Source organism: Bos taurus, chromosome 25 (genome assembly GCF_002263795.3).
Source record: "Bos taurus isolate L1 Dominette 01449 registration number 42190680 breed Hereford chromosome 25, ARS-UCD2.0, whole genome shotgun sequence".
NCBI lineage: Eukaryota > Metazoa > Chordata > Mammalia > Artiodactyla > Bovidae > Bos > Bos taurus.
Genome location: NC_037352.1, coordinates 36062574 through 36076288, shown reverse-complemented (window position 1 = coordinate 36076288; position 13715 = coordinate 36062574). Strand labels below are relative to the sequence as shown.

Here is a 13715-nt window from a genome sequence, read left to right as displayed (position 1 = left end):
ATTTTTTCAAGTGGATCTTTGTGGCAATTTTCAAACATGCCCCTACGTAGAGAGAACGATAAAAGGAACTCCTAAAGGACCCGAGATGCAGTTTCGACAATTCTCAGCTCACAGCCGAACTTGTTTCATCTATACCCTCAAAATCTTGCGTGATATTGTGCTGGAGTATTTGAATCAAACCCCAAACATCCCACTGTTCCTCTTGTTAGATGTGGAAATGGAGACCCAGGAGGTTCAAAAAGACTGTCAGTGGTGGCGCAGGGACACTTCTCACTCAGGTGTGTCCTTGTCTGGCTCCCTAGATAGGGAGAAACCACGAAGACGCGCTAAGGAAGGTGCTGACTTGCATTTTCTCTACCAACCGCTGTTCACACATGAGCACACATACAGATGTGCCCGCCTGGAGGAGGAACCTGGCTGGCCACAAACCCTGACCCTTTCCCACCCCCACCTCTCACCCTTCCCATCCCCTGCTCACTATGGAGAATCCACACACACTCATTAAGTGCCTACTGTGTGCTTGACGAGACTGAGCCACCAACACTTTCATCTGCTTGGCAACATTCTGAAGGGAACTGTTTCAGCAAAAGCAGGGTTTAATGACCACATCTGCTGCCACTCCCAGGTTGGTCATATGGAACTCTTTCCAAGCATATTAAAATTCTTCATATTTGTCCATTTCACATAATTAGCTCATGGATTCTCAAAACAGCCCAGGGCAGACATGGGGTGAGTTTTGAGCTCCAGTGTCTAAGCTGAGGAAACTGAGGCTTGGGTTACTTGCCCAAGGCCTAGCATTTGACGCCATTGAGACTAGCTGACCCGTCCTTCCTTCCTCAGGTTAGCTCATGGAAAATTTTAACCACCCTTTAAGCAAAAACAAAACCAAACCCCTTCCCCCCAGTTTATATATTTCTTCTTTATCTCTTTGTTAACATGCATCTGCACTCCTTTCTCTCTCTCTTCATGGCAACAACGGCTACCACAGCCAGATCCCGAGGCCTCCCAAGTGGTGAGGTCCAGGAAACAGCCTCCCACACAACCCCTCACCCCACTCTCTCCCCTCTGGCAAAATTCACAACACAGCCCCGCGGCTCCGCCCCCAGAGCCTCCTTCCTTCTGCGATGACTAGCTACAAACTATTCAAACTTATCTTTGAATCCTCCCCTTCCCACCAACTCAGACACTTGGCATCAACTTAGGCTCCTCCGTGTCTACAGTCCCAGGGACATTGATGGTCTTTGTGGAAATGTTTGTTGAGTGAATAGATAAAAGTTTATTCACACCAAAGTGTGTAAATATTGAAACCATAGTTACGTATTTTGATGTGTTAACTCTCCCAGGGGCATTTATAATGCCCTCTATTAAATGTGGGGCAATTTACGACTTACAAAGCTGTATTCATGATTTGGTGGAGTCAAAGGTTACTGGGAGGATGACTTGGGCCATGGGGGCGTATGGGCAGAAGACGTTAGCCCAGGCGGTGAAACAAGGTCTGGACTCCTGGGAAGCTGCAGGGATAAAGCGATGAGCACCCAGCGAAACAGCCTCGCTGCCCTCCCTGTACCTGGGGGGGCGGCTGGAAGACGAGGCGCGGACAAGGGAGCACGCCCCCTGCTGGACAAAGACGCGGATGGCCCGGCTGCCGACTCTCAGAGCCCCTCCGCCCGGAAACCGGCCCCCCCTGCCGGCCTCGCCGCCTCACTGCACTCCGGGCCCCGCAGCCGCAGCCTCGCCCCGGCCGGACGCGGGGTGCGCACCCGGGGAGCGCCAGGCGCACGGGATACGCGCGTGTGTGCAGGCCCCGGGCCGCCGCTGGGGGGCGCCGCTGCGCGCGGCACCCCGCACCCCCGATTGCTCCGCCGGGGCCTTGGACACCGAACCCAGCGCGGCCCGGCTGGGCAGGGGCGAGGGGCGGCGAGGAGCGGACGCCCCAAAGCGGGGGCGCGCTGGCTCCGGGTCCCCCAAATCTCCAAGTGCCCCCCGCGGGCTCCGCTGGGTCCATGCCCCCTACCCCAGCCTAGCGGCACAGCGCAGCCCCAGCGCTCCCACTCCGTCCTCGGAGGGTGTGGAAGGGTGGGTTTGGGGCCGGGGGCGGGTCTGGGGGCGGACCCGGAGGCGGGGCTGTCTCTGCGGCAGGGCCCTGTTCGGCTCCCCCCGGTCTCTGTCTCTCCTCCTCCCTCCTCCAGCTCCGGGCGGAGCCCGGCATGGGGGGGCCGGCGCCCGGCAGGCCAGGTACGGTGATGTAGAAATTGGGGAGGCTTGGTGCGGGGAGGTGGGATGGGGGGACAAGGGAGGAGTGGCGGGGCGAGAGACGGAGAAACCCAGGGTAGCAGGACAAGGGGAAGGGGAGGGGTGCCCGGGAACCTGGGGCCTTCGGATGGAGAGGGGGATGAAGCTGACCAGGTTTGGAACAGACAGGGGAGGGAGAGGACAGCAGTGAGGAGGGGCGCCCAGGAGGAGAGGCGAGGCTGAAGGCGCAGAGGAGAGTGTGTTTGGGGGAAGGGAAACCGGAGCAGGTATGGAGGCCGCCGCTCCGAAGGCAGCTACGGGGCCAGACTGGAGACCCCCGGGTGAGAGGGAGGGGCGGAGACTGGGAGAAGGAAGCCGGGAGCCTCCCAGATCCTGGAGGAGGAAGGTGATTTGGGCCATCAGCGAGGGAGGCGGGGACGGCCGCTGAGGGGCCAGGGTACAGGAATAGGGGTGGATAGAAGCCCGGGCCCAGGCACAGGTCTGGCGAGGGGGTCGGCAGGGAATGGAGAGACATGGATGGGTGGTCTTGTAGGTGCCCAACTCAGAGTGCCCGCACCCTTTCTCCAGCGTCCCCGCCCTACCCCCATGACAACCCCCCACCCCCCCAGACTCAGGTCCCAAGAAGGGGTAGGGAGTCTGACTGTCTCCCCCTTCCCCAGCCGGGTGCAGTGTAGCCAAGTAGGCCCCGGCATAACTCCTTGTCTATAGGTACGTCCAGTTCGGTGTAGCCGATCTGTGTGTGTCTGGAGGTCTGTGTGTGCTGTGGGTGTGTCGGGGTGTTTATGTCTCTGTGTCTGGCTGTTCTAAGTTGTGTTTACCTATGTCAGTTTGTGTGTCTGGTCCTCTGTTTGTAGAGATGGGGCCGTGACCCGGTGGTTTGTGTCTGAATGTGTGTGTGGCGCCTGCAGGGCTGCTGTAGGTCTGTGGGGCCTGTCTGTGTGGCGGATCAGGCTGGATTTACAGGATGGGGAGCTGTATCAGTCTGATCACTCCAGAGTGTGTTTTTGTGGCTCTGACACCTTTGTCAGGGTGTGTGACTGTATACATGTCTGTCTGTCTGTGGGTCCTGGAGGCGGAGTTGGGTTTTCTGTGCCTGCATCTGTTTTCCTCTCTCTGAGGACCCGAGTCACATCTCTGCTCCTTTCTCTCTCTCTCATTCATTCCTGGCCCCGACCCACCCCACATATTTCTTTTTTTCCTTTCCCCTCTCCACCAAGTGGATCCGGGACCCAGGGAGGGTCGCCCCCCGGGCCTGGTGGCACTGAGCAGGGCCCCCCAGCCCCCACCTCCTGCCCCACGACATGAACCTCCTCTACCGAAAAACCAAGCTGGAGTGGAGGCAGCACAAGGAAGAGGAGGCCAAGAGGAGGTAAGGCTGCAGCCCCAGAGTGCCCCCTCTTCTGTCCCACGTCCGCTCTCTCCTACCCCAACCCAGCCGGGCCACATCCCTCTCTGCCCTTCCTGAGCCCAGCAGCCTGGTCATCAGTCTGATCTCAGAGTCTGTGCTCAGTACAGAATTGCTGGAATTGCACACGCCCTGTCTCTGTCCTGCTCATGGCTCCTGGCTCCAGCCCCTGCCCTGGCCTCTGAGGGGGCTTCTGGCTCAGGGGCCCCCTGTTGGCTCTTCCCAATCCCCAGAGGCCCAGGTCACTCCCTCCTGATCACCTCTGGCCTGTGATCTCCTCTCTGACAGTGTGGGGCTGGCTCTTGGTTCCCCTGTCACCTGACCTTGGAAGGGGCAGGCCCTGCTGCCCTCATGGTCCAGGATGGAGTCATTTGAGGGGCACCAGAGACAATCCACTTGGCCCCTTCCCAGTGACAGGATTGTGTGTGTGTGTGTGTGTGTGTGTGTGTGTGTGTGGTGGGGGACATGCAGGCTGGGCCCTGCAGAAGAGCCAGGGCTTGGAACTGACACCCCCCACACACACTGCTCGCCCCCTCCCCTTGTCCCCCCAGGGACCTGGCACCTGCCCTCTCCTGTCTTGCTCCCTTCTCTTCTTCACTCGCATTGATGGCACAGCCTCTTGGAGCCTGAGTCAGAGCCACCTCCTGGCTCCCTTCTCCCTCCTCGAAACTGTGGAGTTTAATTCTTGTTGTTAATTAGATTAATCAGAGCTATCACTGCAGTGATCTCTCCCTAATGAAGGGTTAGTAGACAGGGCCCTAATGAGAGCCCACCCCACAGCCGCTTGCCCCTCTTCCCCGCCAGCCGCCCCCCCTTTCACTCACACAGAAGCTCAGGGACAGTGAAAGGGAACTGGGGTGAGCCTGGGAGGGTAACAGAGGATGACAACGGAGGGAGAGGGAAAGAGAGAGAGAGAGAGAGAGAGAGGCAGGGAGGAAAAAGAGATCAGCTGGGGGAGGCTCTCCGATGATGCAGCGGGCAGTACAGTCTGGGCCTGGGAAAGGAGGCGCCCGCGTGGTGTGGGAGTGGAGGCCGCAGCAGCAGCCGGACATGAGGGGAGGCCAGAGGCCGGGCGTGGGCCCGTGTCAGAGGGAGAAGGAGCAGAGGTCGGGGGCAGGTGCATGTGCCACGCAGGGCTGTGCTGCCCCCGCCGGTATTTCTCTCCGACTGCGAGCCGTCCACATGTGCGGTGCCCACGCTGGGGCCCGCCAGCTCCAGGGACGCCCCCCTGCACAGGGCTCACCCCTTCTCTCATCCCTGTCCAGTCTCCTTCCCTCTCTCAAGGCCTCGGGATTAGACCTCTCCCCATCCCCACCCCGGCCCCCGCCCTCCTCCCTGGGAGGCCCCAGGGTTGCCCACTGCTCCTCCTCGCTCTTGAGGTGGAAGAGGAGCGGAAGGCCCAGGCCTGAGGCCCGACCCCTGCTCCCCTTGGGTCTTCTCTCCCCAGCTCCAGTAAGGAGGTGGCTCCCGCAGGCCCCGCGGCGGGGCCCGGGGCTGGCCCAGGGCCGGGCGTCCGCGTGCGGGACATCGCCTCGCTGCGCCGCTCCCTCAGGATGGGCTTCATGACGATGCCCGCCTCCCAGGAGCACACCCCCCACCCCTGCCGCAGCGCCATGGCCCCGCGCTCCCTGTCCTGCCACTCGGTTGGCAGCATGGACAGTGTTGGGGGCGGGCCTGGGGGGGGCAGCGGGGGCCTCACTGAGGACGGCGGCACCCGAAGACCCCCCGCCAAGCCCCGGAGGCACCCCAGCACCAAGCTTAGCATGGCGGGGTCGGGGGCAGAGACGCCCCCCAGCAAGAAAGCAGGTGAGACACCCCCCCCCCCCCTCCCCAGCCCCACGCGCCATCCCCGCCAGGGGGAACCGGGAAGATCCATTTCGGGCCAAAGGAGGCCTGCCTGCAGGGTTCATTCAGGGAAGAACCTAGGAAGTGGAAGGTTCCATTCTCACAGGGAATGTGGGGGGGGGGTTCTTTTTTGGAAAGGCCTGAGATGAACCATTCAAGGGCAGGAAAAGCTCCTTGAAAAGTTCTTTCTTGGGAAAGGGGTGGCCTTGAAGGGCCTTGAGGGTGGGGGGCAGAATTGAGGGTGCGAGCTGCAGACTCTGGAAAGTTCTTTAGAAGGCGCCAAGGCCAACTGGTAGGAAAGGAACCCACTGGCGCTGTGAGTTGAGGAAAGCTGGGGGAAATGAAGAGGCAGAAATGTCCTTGCAGATGAGTCAAGAGGCCACAGTGGGTCTCCCCGTTTCCTTCCCCGACTGAGAACCTGGTGTCTCGTTCTCTTTCCCATCCTGCCCAGGCTCTCAGAAGCCAACCCCCGAGGGCCGCGAGTCAGGCCGGAAGGTCCCTCCGCAGAAGCCCAGGCGAAGCCCCAACACCCAGCTGTCGGTCTCCTTCGATGAGTCCTGTCCCCCAGCCCCCTCCCCTCGAGGGGGGAACCTGCCCCTTCAGCGCCTCAGCAGGGGCTCCTGTATGGCCGGGGACCCTGAGGCGGGCGCCCAGGAAGAAGAGCCCGTGTACATTGAGATGGTGGGCGATGTCTTCAAGGGAGGAGGGCGGAGTGGAGGAGGCCTGACGGGGCCCCCTCTGGGGGGTGGGGGCCCAACCCCTCCCGTTGGCGCTGACTCGGACTCGGACGAGAGTGAGGCCATCTATGAGGAGATGAAGTACCCGCTGCCCGAGGAGGCCGGGGAAGGCCGGGCCAATGGGGCCCCTGCACTGACCGCAGCCTCCACGCCACACCAGCCTCACGCCCTTCAGCCCCACACCCACCGCCGGCCAGCTTCAGCCCTCCCGAGCCGAAGGGATGGCACGCCCACCAAGACCACTCCATGTGAAATTCCCCCGCCCTTCCCCAACCTCCTCCAGCACCGGCCTCCGCTCCTGGCCTTCCCCCAAGCCAAGTCTGCTTCCCGAACCCCCGGTGACGGGGTCTCGAGGCTACCGGTCCTCTGCCACTCCAAGGAGCCAGCTGGCTCCACCCCAGCTCCCCAAGTGCCTGCCCGGGAGCGGGAGACGCCTCCCCTACCGCCTCCGCCTCCCGCTGCCAACCTGCTGCTGCTGGGACCCTCGGGCCGAGCCCGGAGCCACTCAACACCATTGCCGCCCCAGGGCTCTGGCCAGCCCCGGGGGGAGCGGGAGCTCCCCAATTCCCACAGCATGATCTGCCCCAAGGCGGCAGGGGCACCAGCAGCCCCTCCTGCCCCGGCTGCCTTGCTCCCCGGCGCCCCCAAGGACAAGGCCGTCTCTTACACCATGGTGTACTCAGCAGTCAAGGTGACCACGCACTCCGTCCTGCCAGCTGGCCCGCCCCTGGGTGCTGGGGAGCCAAAGACGGAGAAGGAAATCGCAGTCCTCCATGGGATGCTGTGCACCAGCTCGAGGCCCCCTGTGCCCGGGAAGTCCAGCCCCCACAGTGGGGCTCTGGGTGCAGCAGCTGGGGTTCTCCACCACCGCGCCTGCCTGGCCTCCCCACACAGCCTTCCGGATCCAACCACAGGCCCCCTGACCCCCCTCTGGACCTACCCAGCTGCAGCAGCTGGGCTCAAGAGACCCCCTGCCTATGAGAGCCTCAAGGCTGGGGGGGTGCTGAATAAGGGCTGTGGGATGGGAGCTCCGTCCCCCATGGTCAAGATCCAGCTGCAAGAGCAAGGGACAGACGGGGGGGCCTTCGCCAGCATCTCCTGTGCCCACGTCATCGCCAGCGCAGGGACGCCAGAGGAGGAAGAAGAGATGGGCGCCTCGACGTTTGGGGCAGGCTGGGCTCTGCAGCGGAAGGTCCTGTATGGAGGGAGGAAGGCAAAAGAGCTGGACAGTGAGTGAGGAGGGGGAACGGGGAGGCCTGGGGGATGTCTGTGATGATCTGGTGGAGGTGTTGAAGGGGTTACTTGGAAGCCACAGCCCATTGTCCTGAACTGGGAACTTTTCTGGGAGATCAGAGGGATGGGGACATGCAGCAGACTGAAGGGGTGAGGTCCCCGTGTGTTCGCTGACAGGGCAGGAAGACCTGGAGTGGGGAGGGGGCAGGATCTGGTCTCCTCCTCCGGTCCTGTCCTGCTCTGCTCTACTCCCCACCCCTCCCTCCACTGGGCTGCAGGGGTGTGTGTGTTTGTGAGTGTGCGCACACGAGGAGCTAAACACAGCTGCCTCCCAGCTGTTACCATGGCAACCCATCCAGACAAGAGGGAGAGGAGAGGGAGGCCCCTACCGTTGCCTGGCAACGCAATGCTCTGCCAGGCCTACTCAGAGATGAGCTTAGTTCACATGCAGCCCTTCCCCCAAGGCCCCCCTTGACATTCCCCCAGCTCAGAATTTGGGATTCTCCCCTCTCCTAGGGAAGAGCCCCCACTGCTCTCCACTTCAGAGATCATTCTGGCCCTGTAGGGGGCTGGAGGGGTTCTGAAGTTAAAGCTGGGGTAGGGGAGACCCCTCTGAACAGGGAAAAGGGTTTGGCAGCAGTAAATATCTACAATTCTCAGCTCAGGGGTGATGCCAGGGTTGGCATCCCTCCTGTGTGTGTGTGTGTGTGTAAAGTGTGATGTCGGGGCCCTCCCTTCCCGGCTGTGACCTGCAACGGGGCAATTCTTTGTCCTGGTCCAGCCAGGTCGCGGTGCGTGTAGCTGGGGGGACAGCAAGACCCTTCCCATTGTACAGCTTCTGAGCTCTCCTTGTTACCCAGCAGAGATCGAGGATGGTGCCCGGGCCTGGAATGGCAGTGCTGAGGGTCTAGGCAAGGTGGAGCGTGAGGACAGAGGCCCTCTGGCATCAGGGATCCCGGTGAGGAGCCAGGGGGCAGAGGGCCTGCTGGCCAGGATCCACCACGGAGGGGACCGAGGAGGAGGCCGCACGGCGCTGCCCATACCCTGCCAGACCTTCCCTGCCTGCCACCGCAACGGAGGTGACACTGTCTGCCCCCGCACGCAGATGGGGTGGGCTGAGGGAATCTCCCAGAGCCCCGGTCCTGGGCCCTACCTCCTAATACCAGGTCTCCATCCCCTCCTCAGATGAGACTAGGGTCAGTCTGAAGGGGCCTCTCCTGTCCTCAGGTCATTGAGGGAGGGGAACCTGGCGCCCCCTTCCTTTCTCACCCTCAATCTTCTGCCTCAGACTTCACTGGAGGCTACCGCCTGGGGCGTTCCGCCTCCACCTCCGGAGTCCGGCAGGCCGCGCTCCACACCCCCCGGCCCTGCAGCCAGCCCAGGGATGCCCCGAGCCAGGTGAGGAGGGAGACCGGTTTGGGCTTTTTCTTTGTGAAGAAGCAGGTAGGGAAGAAGACCCTGGTGTGGGAAGAAAGGCGAGAGGTCAGGCTGGGGCCTTGGCACAGACTCACCAGCGACAGGAACGGATGGATGGAGAGCGAGGGGGTGAGGGTGAACCTGCATAGCCAGGCTGGCACCACTGGCCTCAGTGGGCCTTGGTGCCTTTAGAAAAAGACGTTCCCACGGTGGAAGGATTCATTCTACTGGGAAGACAGTTTTTAAGAGGCAAGCCCTTCCTGGCAGGGACAGGCCTTGCCTGGCACCAGGGCGCAGGGGGAGAGGACAAGAGGCCTTGGGGGCAAGAGAAGACTCGTTTCTGGGCGACGCGTTGATCTTGGTGGGGTCTCGGCAGCGGGGTCGGGGCCTGGTGTCTCTGAGGTCCTTGACCCCCCTCATTCCATCCTCCCCCACCCCACCCCGTCGGGGGCCGGCGGCGGGAGGAGGGGGTGCAGACCCAGCCTGCGCTGCCGCTGCCGCTGCCGCTGCCGCTGCCCCTGCCGCCCCAGCCCGCCCGCGAGCGCGACGGCAAGCTGCTGGAGGTGATTGAGCGCAAGCGCTGCGTGTGCAAGGAGATCAAGGCGCGCCACCGGCCCGACCGGGGCCTCTGCAAGCAGGAGAGCATGCCTATCCTCCCCAGCTGGCGGCGCGGGCCCGAGCCCCGCAAGTCCGGCACGCCGCCCTGCCGCCGGCAGCACACAGTCCTCTGGGACACGGCCATCTGAGAGGGGCGGGGGGCCGGGGCCCAGGGGCGGGCGGGGCGCCCGGCTCTCCCGGAGACTGGCCTCGAAAGAGGGACACTTGAAGGACCAGGTGAGAGAGAGCAGCCGGGGAGAAGCCCCCGCTGCCCTCCACCCTAACCCCCGCCCCCCAGAGACGAGGAGTTGGCCGGCCCGTCGGGCTTGGGGTGCCAAGCCGCAAACCCCAGAAAAGTGAGGGAGGGGTTGCTTGAAGTTGGGAGTGAGGTCCTCCTGCTGCTCTCCCCTCTGAGCAAAGTAGACCTCCCCACCCCAGGCCAGCATGGGGGAGGAGGGAAGGGTCAGGGAGGAAGGGGGGGGGCGGGTCAGCGAGGGACAGAGAGTGAGAGGTAGAAGGGGCTCTCTTAGAGAGTGGGGGAGGTGGTAATTATTTTGTTGTTTATTTCGGTCTGGTGGGCAATTCTGGGCCCGTCTGATCCACTCCTGAACAAGGAGTGGGGAATTGTGGGCAAGTAAAGGGAACCAAGTTGGCATTCTCCCCAGTGCCCAGAGGCCCCGCCATCCACGCTGTGCCCTCCCCGCCCCGTCCACTCCCCGCCAAGCCAGGGACAGACAGGTCTGGAGAGCAGTGGAGCCGCAGAAGGGAGGGGCTCTAAGAGTGGAGAGTGGAGTCGGGAGGGCCAGAGGGCTCATTCAGTGTTTACCGGTCGTCAGTATTGGGTAGTGAGCTTGGCCTGCTCTGCACCGGGCATCTTATTTAGCTCCAGGGTGAGAGTCTAGCACCAGGGATGGGCGGGATGATGGGGAAGGAGGGGAATTTTCGCGGGTGGGGGCGGGGGGGGGCGGGCAGGGTATTTATTTAAATTAAAAAAAAAAAAAAACAAACCCAGAAGAGATGTCAGGAACTTTTTTTTAATTCCTTTCTTTTCAGAAATAATATATTAAAAGACTAACGATCCTAGAAGTGGCTTCTTATATTTCAGTGCGCTCCGCCTTTTTTTTTTTTTTTTTTTACACCTGTTTTGTTTTCCCTCTTGCCCCTGGTTGGTGGGAGCTGGAGGTTGTGCAGGGAGGGTTATGGCAAGTGAGCGGGAGAGGTGCAGCTGGAGGTAAGTCTTTGGGAATGCCACCGTGCACTGACTCCACAGACATTAACTGAGCATCTGATGTGTGCTGGCCCTGCGCCAAGGCAGCAGGAACATTCTGACTGAAGCCTGCCCTCCAGCAGCTTGTAGTCTGTTCAGGGGTATGAGATTCCTGACAATGCTCCAGGACTAAGAGAGGGAGAGGGCTGGACTCTTCTAACAAGGCTTCCTGCACAGTGCACCTAAAAGTACAGGTAAGGTTTGGATGAGCAGGGAGAAAGTCCCAAGCTTACAACATGACTGTCTGCGGGGCTGGGGTGGGGGGCAGCAGTTTTGTTTAAATATGCAGATGGCAGTGAGTCAACCTTGATGAAGCTGGTGCAGAAAGAGGGGCCTCAAAGCCCAAGAGGCTGGTCCTCAAGAAGGAATCCAGGGAGGATGATCACAAAGAGATCCTCAGAGAATGGAGGGCAAGGGACAGATGGCAAGATGCAGCTGAAAGAAAACATCCTCCGGTTAGAGATGAAGAAGCTGCAGGGGGAATCCATGAAGCCCTAGGTTGGCGCTCAGATGACTGAGGAAATGGTCAGCTTGACGACCCATGGAAAGAGGTGTTGAGAGGGACTTTGAAGGAAGAATGTTGATTCTGAAACAACGGCAAATATTCGGGTTTGTTACCAGCTAGACCAGAGATTCAAAAATATAATGGATGATACCAGAGATGTCTTTTAAGTGATATGAAGAACACTTTGAAAAACTTTAATAGTTTTGTATTTCTTTTCATGCATATTGAGAGAAATGACAATCAGCACATCAGACTATTTGTTATTTATGTCGATTACTGCATGCACAAGATGAGGCTAAATATATTTTTAATGAGTTGGTTTAAAGAAAATAGTAAGCAAAGACATAATAGTACAGGTGATACTCAGATTATGAAAAATTATAACAGTGGTGTGAGAATATTTGAAATTTAGGAAACACCAAATTAGGGATAAAATAATGGTTTGAGAGGGCTGAAAAACATGTGGATGTTAGGAGTCATCAACATAAAGATGGTACTCAGGGCCAAGACTGAGCTCTATAAGGGATATTGTGGACAAGAGATAAGAGTTAAGAACAAGGAATAGCTTTTAAATTATTTACATTTTTTTAAATTGTATAATGGACATATAACAATGTAGGTGTACAACATCATGATTTGATATATGTGTGTTTTGTGAAATGGCCATCGCCGATAAGTTTAGTTGACATCCATCACCACAGAATTTTTTTCCTTGTGATGAGAACTCTTAAGATATAGAATATAGTTTTGTTAGCTATAGTCACCATGCGGTGCATGCCCTCCCCAGGACTCAATTATCTTATAACTGGAAGTTTGTACCTTTTGACTACCTCCACCCATTTTTCTCCACTGCCCCCTCCAACCTCTGGCAACCCTCAACCTATTCTCTGTATCTATGAGTTTGGTTTTCTTTTTTTTTTTTTTTTTCAGATTCTACATATAAGTGAGAGCATACAGTATTTGCCTTTCTCTGTCTTTCTTATTTAACTTAGCATCAGGCCTTCGAGATCCATCCATGTTATCGAAAATGGCAGGATTTCCAATAGTTTTTTAATAATTAGTTAGGAAATTAATGGAAGGAATTATCTCATTTATAAGAGCAACTAGAATCATAAAATATTAAGAGTAATTTTAATAAGAGTATAGGACCTCTATTCAATTAATCAATAAAACTAAAGTCTTTTGAGTTACTCAACCAAGGAAGACTTGAATAAACAGAGTAATAACTATTTCTACAGAGTAATAACTAGTTTAACTAGTTCTTATTACTAGTTATTACCAAACCATAATGTAAAAGATGTAAGTTTTCCCTAAGTCAGTAAATTTGATGCAGTCTCTAAATCCCCAAAGGATAATTTGGGAAACCTGACAAAACAGTTCAAAAGTTCATCCAGAATGATAATGAGAAAAATGAAAATGTTCAGTGAACTTTCTGAAATAGATGAGTAATGGAGGACCTGGCTACCATATATTTAAAGCATGTGAGCTGGGATTGGCACAGAACTGGCACGATCTATCAGAAGACACCAGAAAGAGCAGGAAATGCACACGGGAATTTAGCATGTATCTGGTAAAGGTAGCACTTGAATGGTGGGAAAAAGATTATTTGAGAATTGTTTCCTAAAACAACTAACTAGTCCAGGGAGAGTGTGGGAAGCTGGATTTCTATTCCATTCATTACATCAAAAGACTTAAATGTAAAAACAAATTATTAAAAGGGAAAAGTGGGTGAACATTCTTACAACCTTGGGAGGGAGGAGGCCCTTCTAAAATGATATGAAGACCAGTAACATGTAAATTAACTATACTCCAATAAAAAATTTTTTTAAAAAGTAACAAATAAACCAAAAGGCTTGTATGTTTGATTTCATTCACAGCTAAAACTTTCATATGGCAGTCAAACTACAAACATAAACTAGGAAACTATTTCTAACACATATGAAAAAGATTGGTATGATATATAAGAAACATTTGTGAGCTGATAAGAGAAAGAAAAAAAAAACCCAACAAAGGTGAACAAAGGACGTGAATAGACAATTCACCCAAGAAAGAGAAATGACCAACAAATGTGTTCAACCTTAACAATAAGTAATGCAAGATAAAACAATAATAAAATACTGTTCACCTATCAGATAAAACTGAAAAAGATTCACAACATCAGTCTGGCAAGTATGCAGAAAACAGGCATTCATTGTGTAAGTGTAAACTAATATAGACTCTGGAGGTCAGTTTAAATATATTTGTGAAAATTTTAAATGTTCATGGTTTTGACTCAGAAATTCCATTTCCAGGAATTTATCCTACGGAAATACTTACACAAGTGTGCAAAGCTAAATGCACAAAGGTGCTAATTGCAGCATTGTTTGAAATAATGAAAAATGGGAAACAACCCCAAAGTTCACCGGTATGGCACTGACTAAATGATTTTTGCTAACAATGGAAAACTGATGCCATTAA

The 13715-nt window shown here is 56.4% G+C and overlaps 1 protein-coding gene across 4 annotated transcripts; it reads left to right on the top strand.

The window, feature by feature from the left end:
* The first annotated feature begins 2143 nt into the window (after window positions 1-2143).
* On the top strand, window positions 2144-13269 carry NYAP1 (neuronal tyrosine phosphorylated phosphoinositide-3-kinase adaptor 1). Of its 4 annotated transcripts, none has more exons than XM_003587842.6 (7): window positions 2144-2235; window positions 3471-3622; window positions 5106-5464; window positions 5955-7469; window positions 8334-8552; window positions 8762-8871; window positions 9366-13269. In XM_003587842.6, the coding sequence occupies exons 2-7, from the start codon at window positions 3555-3557 to the stop codon at window positions 9633-9635; spliced, it is 2541 nt and encodes an 846-aa protein (XP_003587890.3). In that variant the 5' UTR covers window positions 2144-2235; window positions 3471-3554; the 3' UTR covers window positions 9636-13269. The 4 variants fall into 4 exon arrangements, with proteins under 4 accessions (XP_003587890.3, XP_059737592.1, XP_010817940.2 ...); XM_059881609.1 differs by lacking the exon at window positions 2144-2235 and adding an exon at window positions 2432-2519; XM_010819638.4 differs by lacking the exon at window positions 2144-2235 and adding an exon at window positions 2537-2961.
* The last annotated feature ends 446 nt before the right edge of the window (window positions 13270-13715 follow it).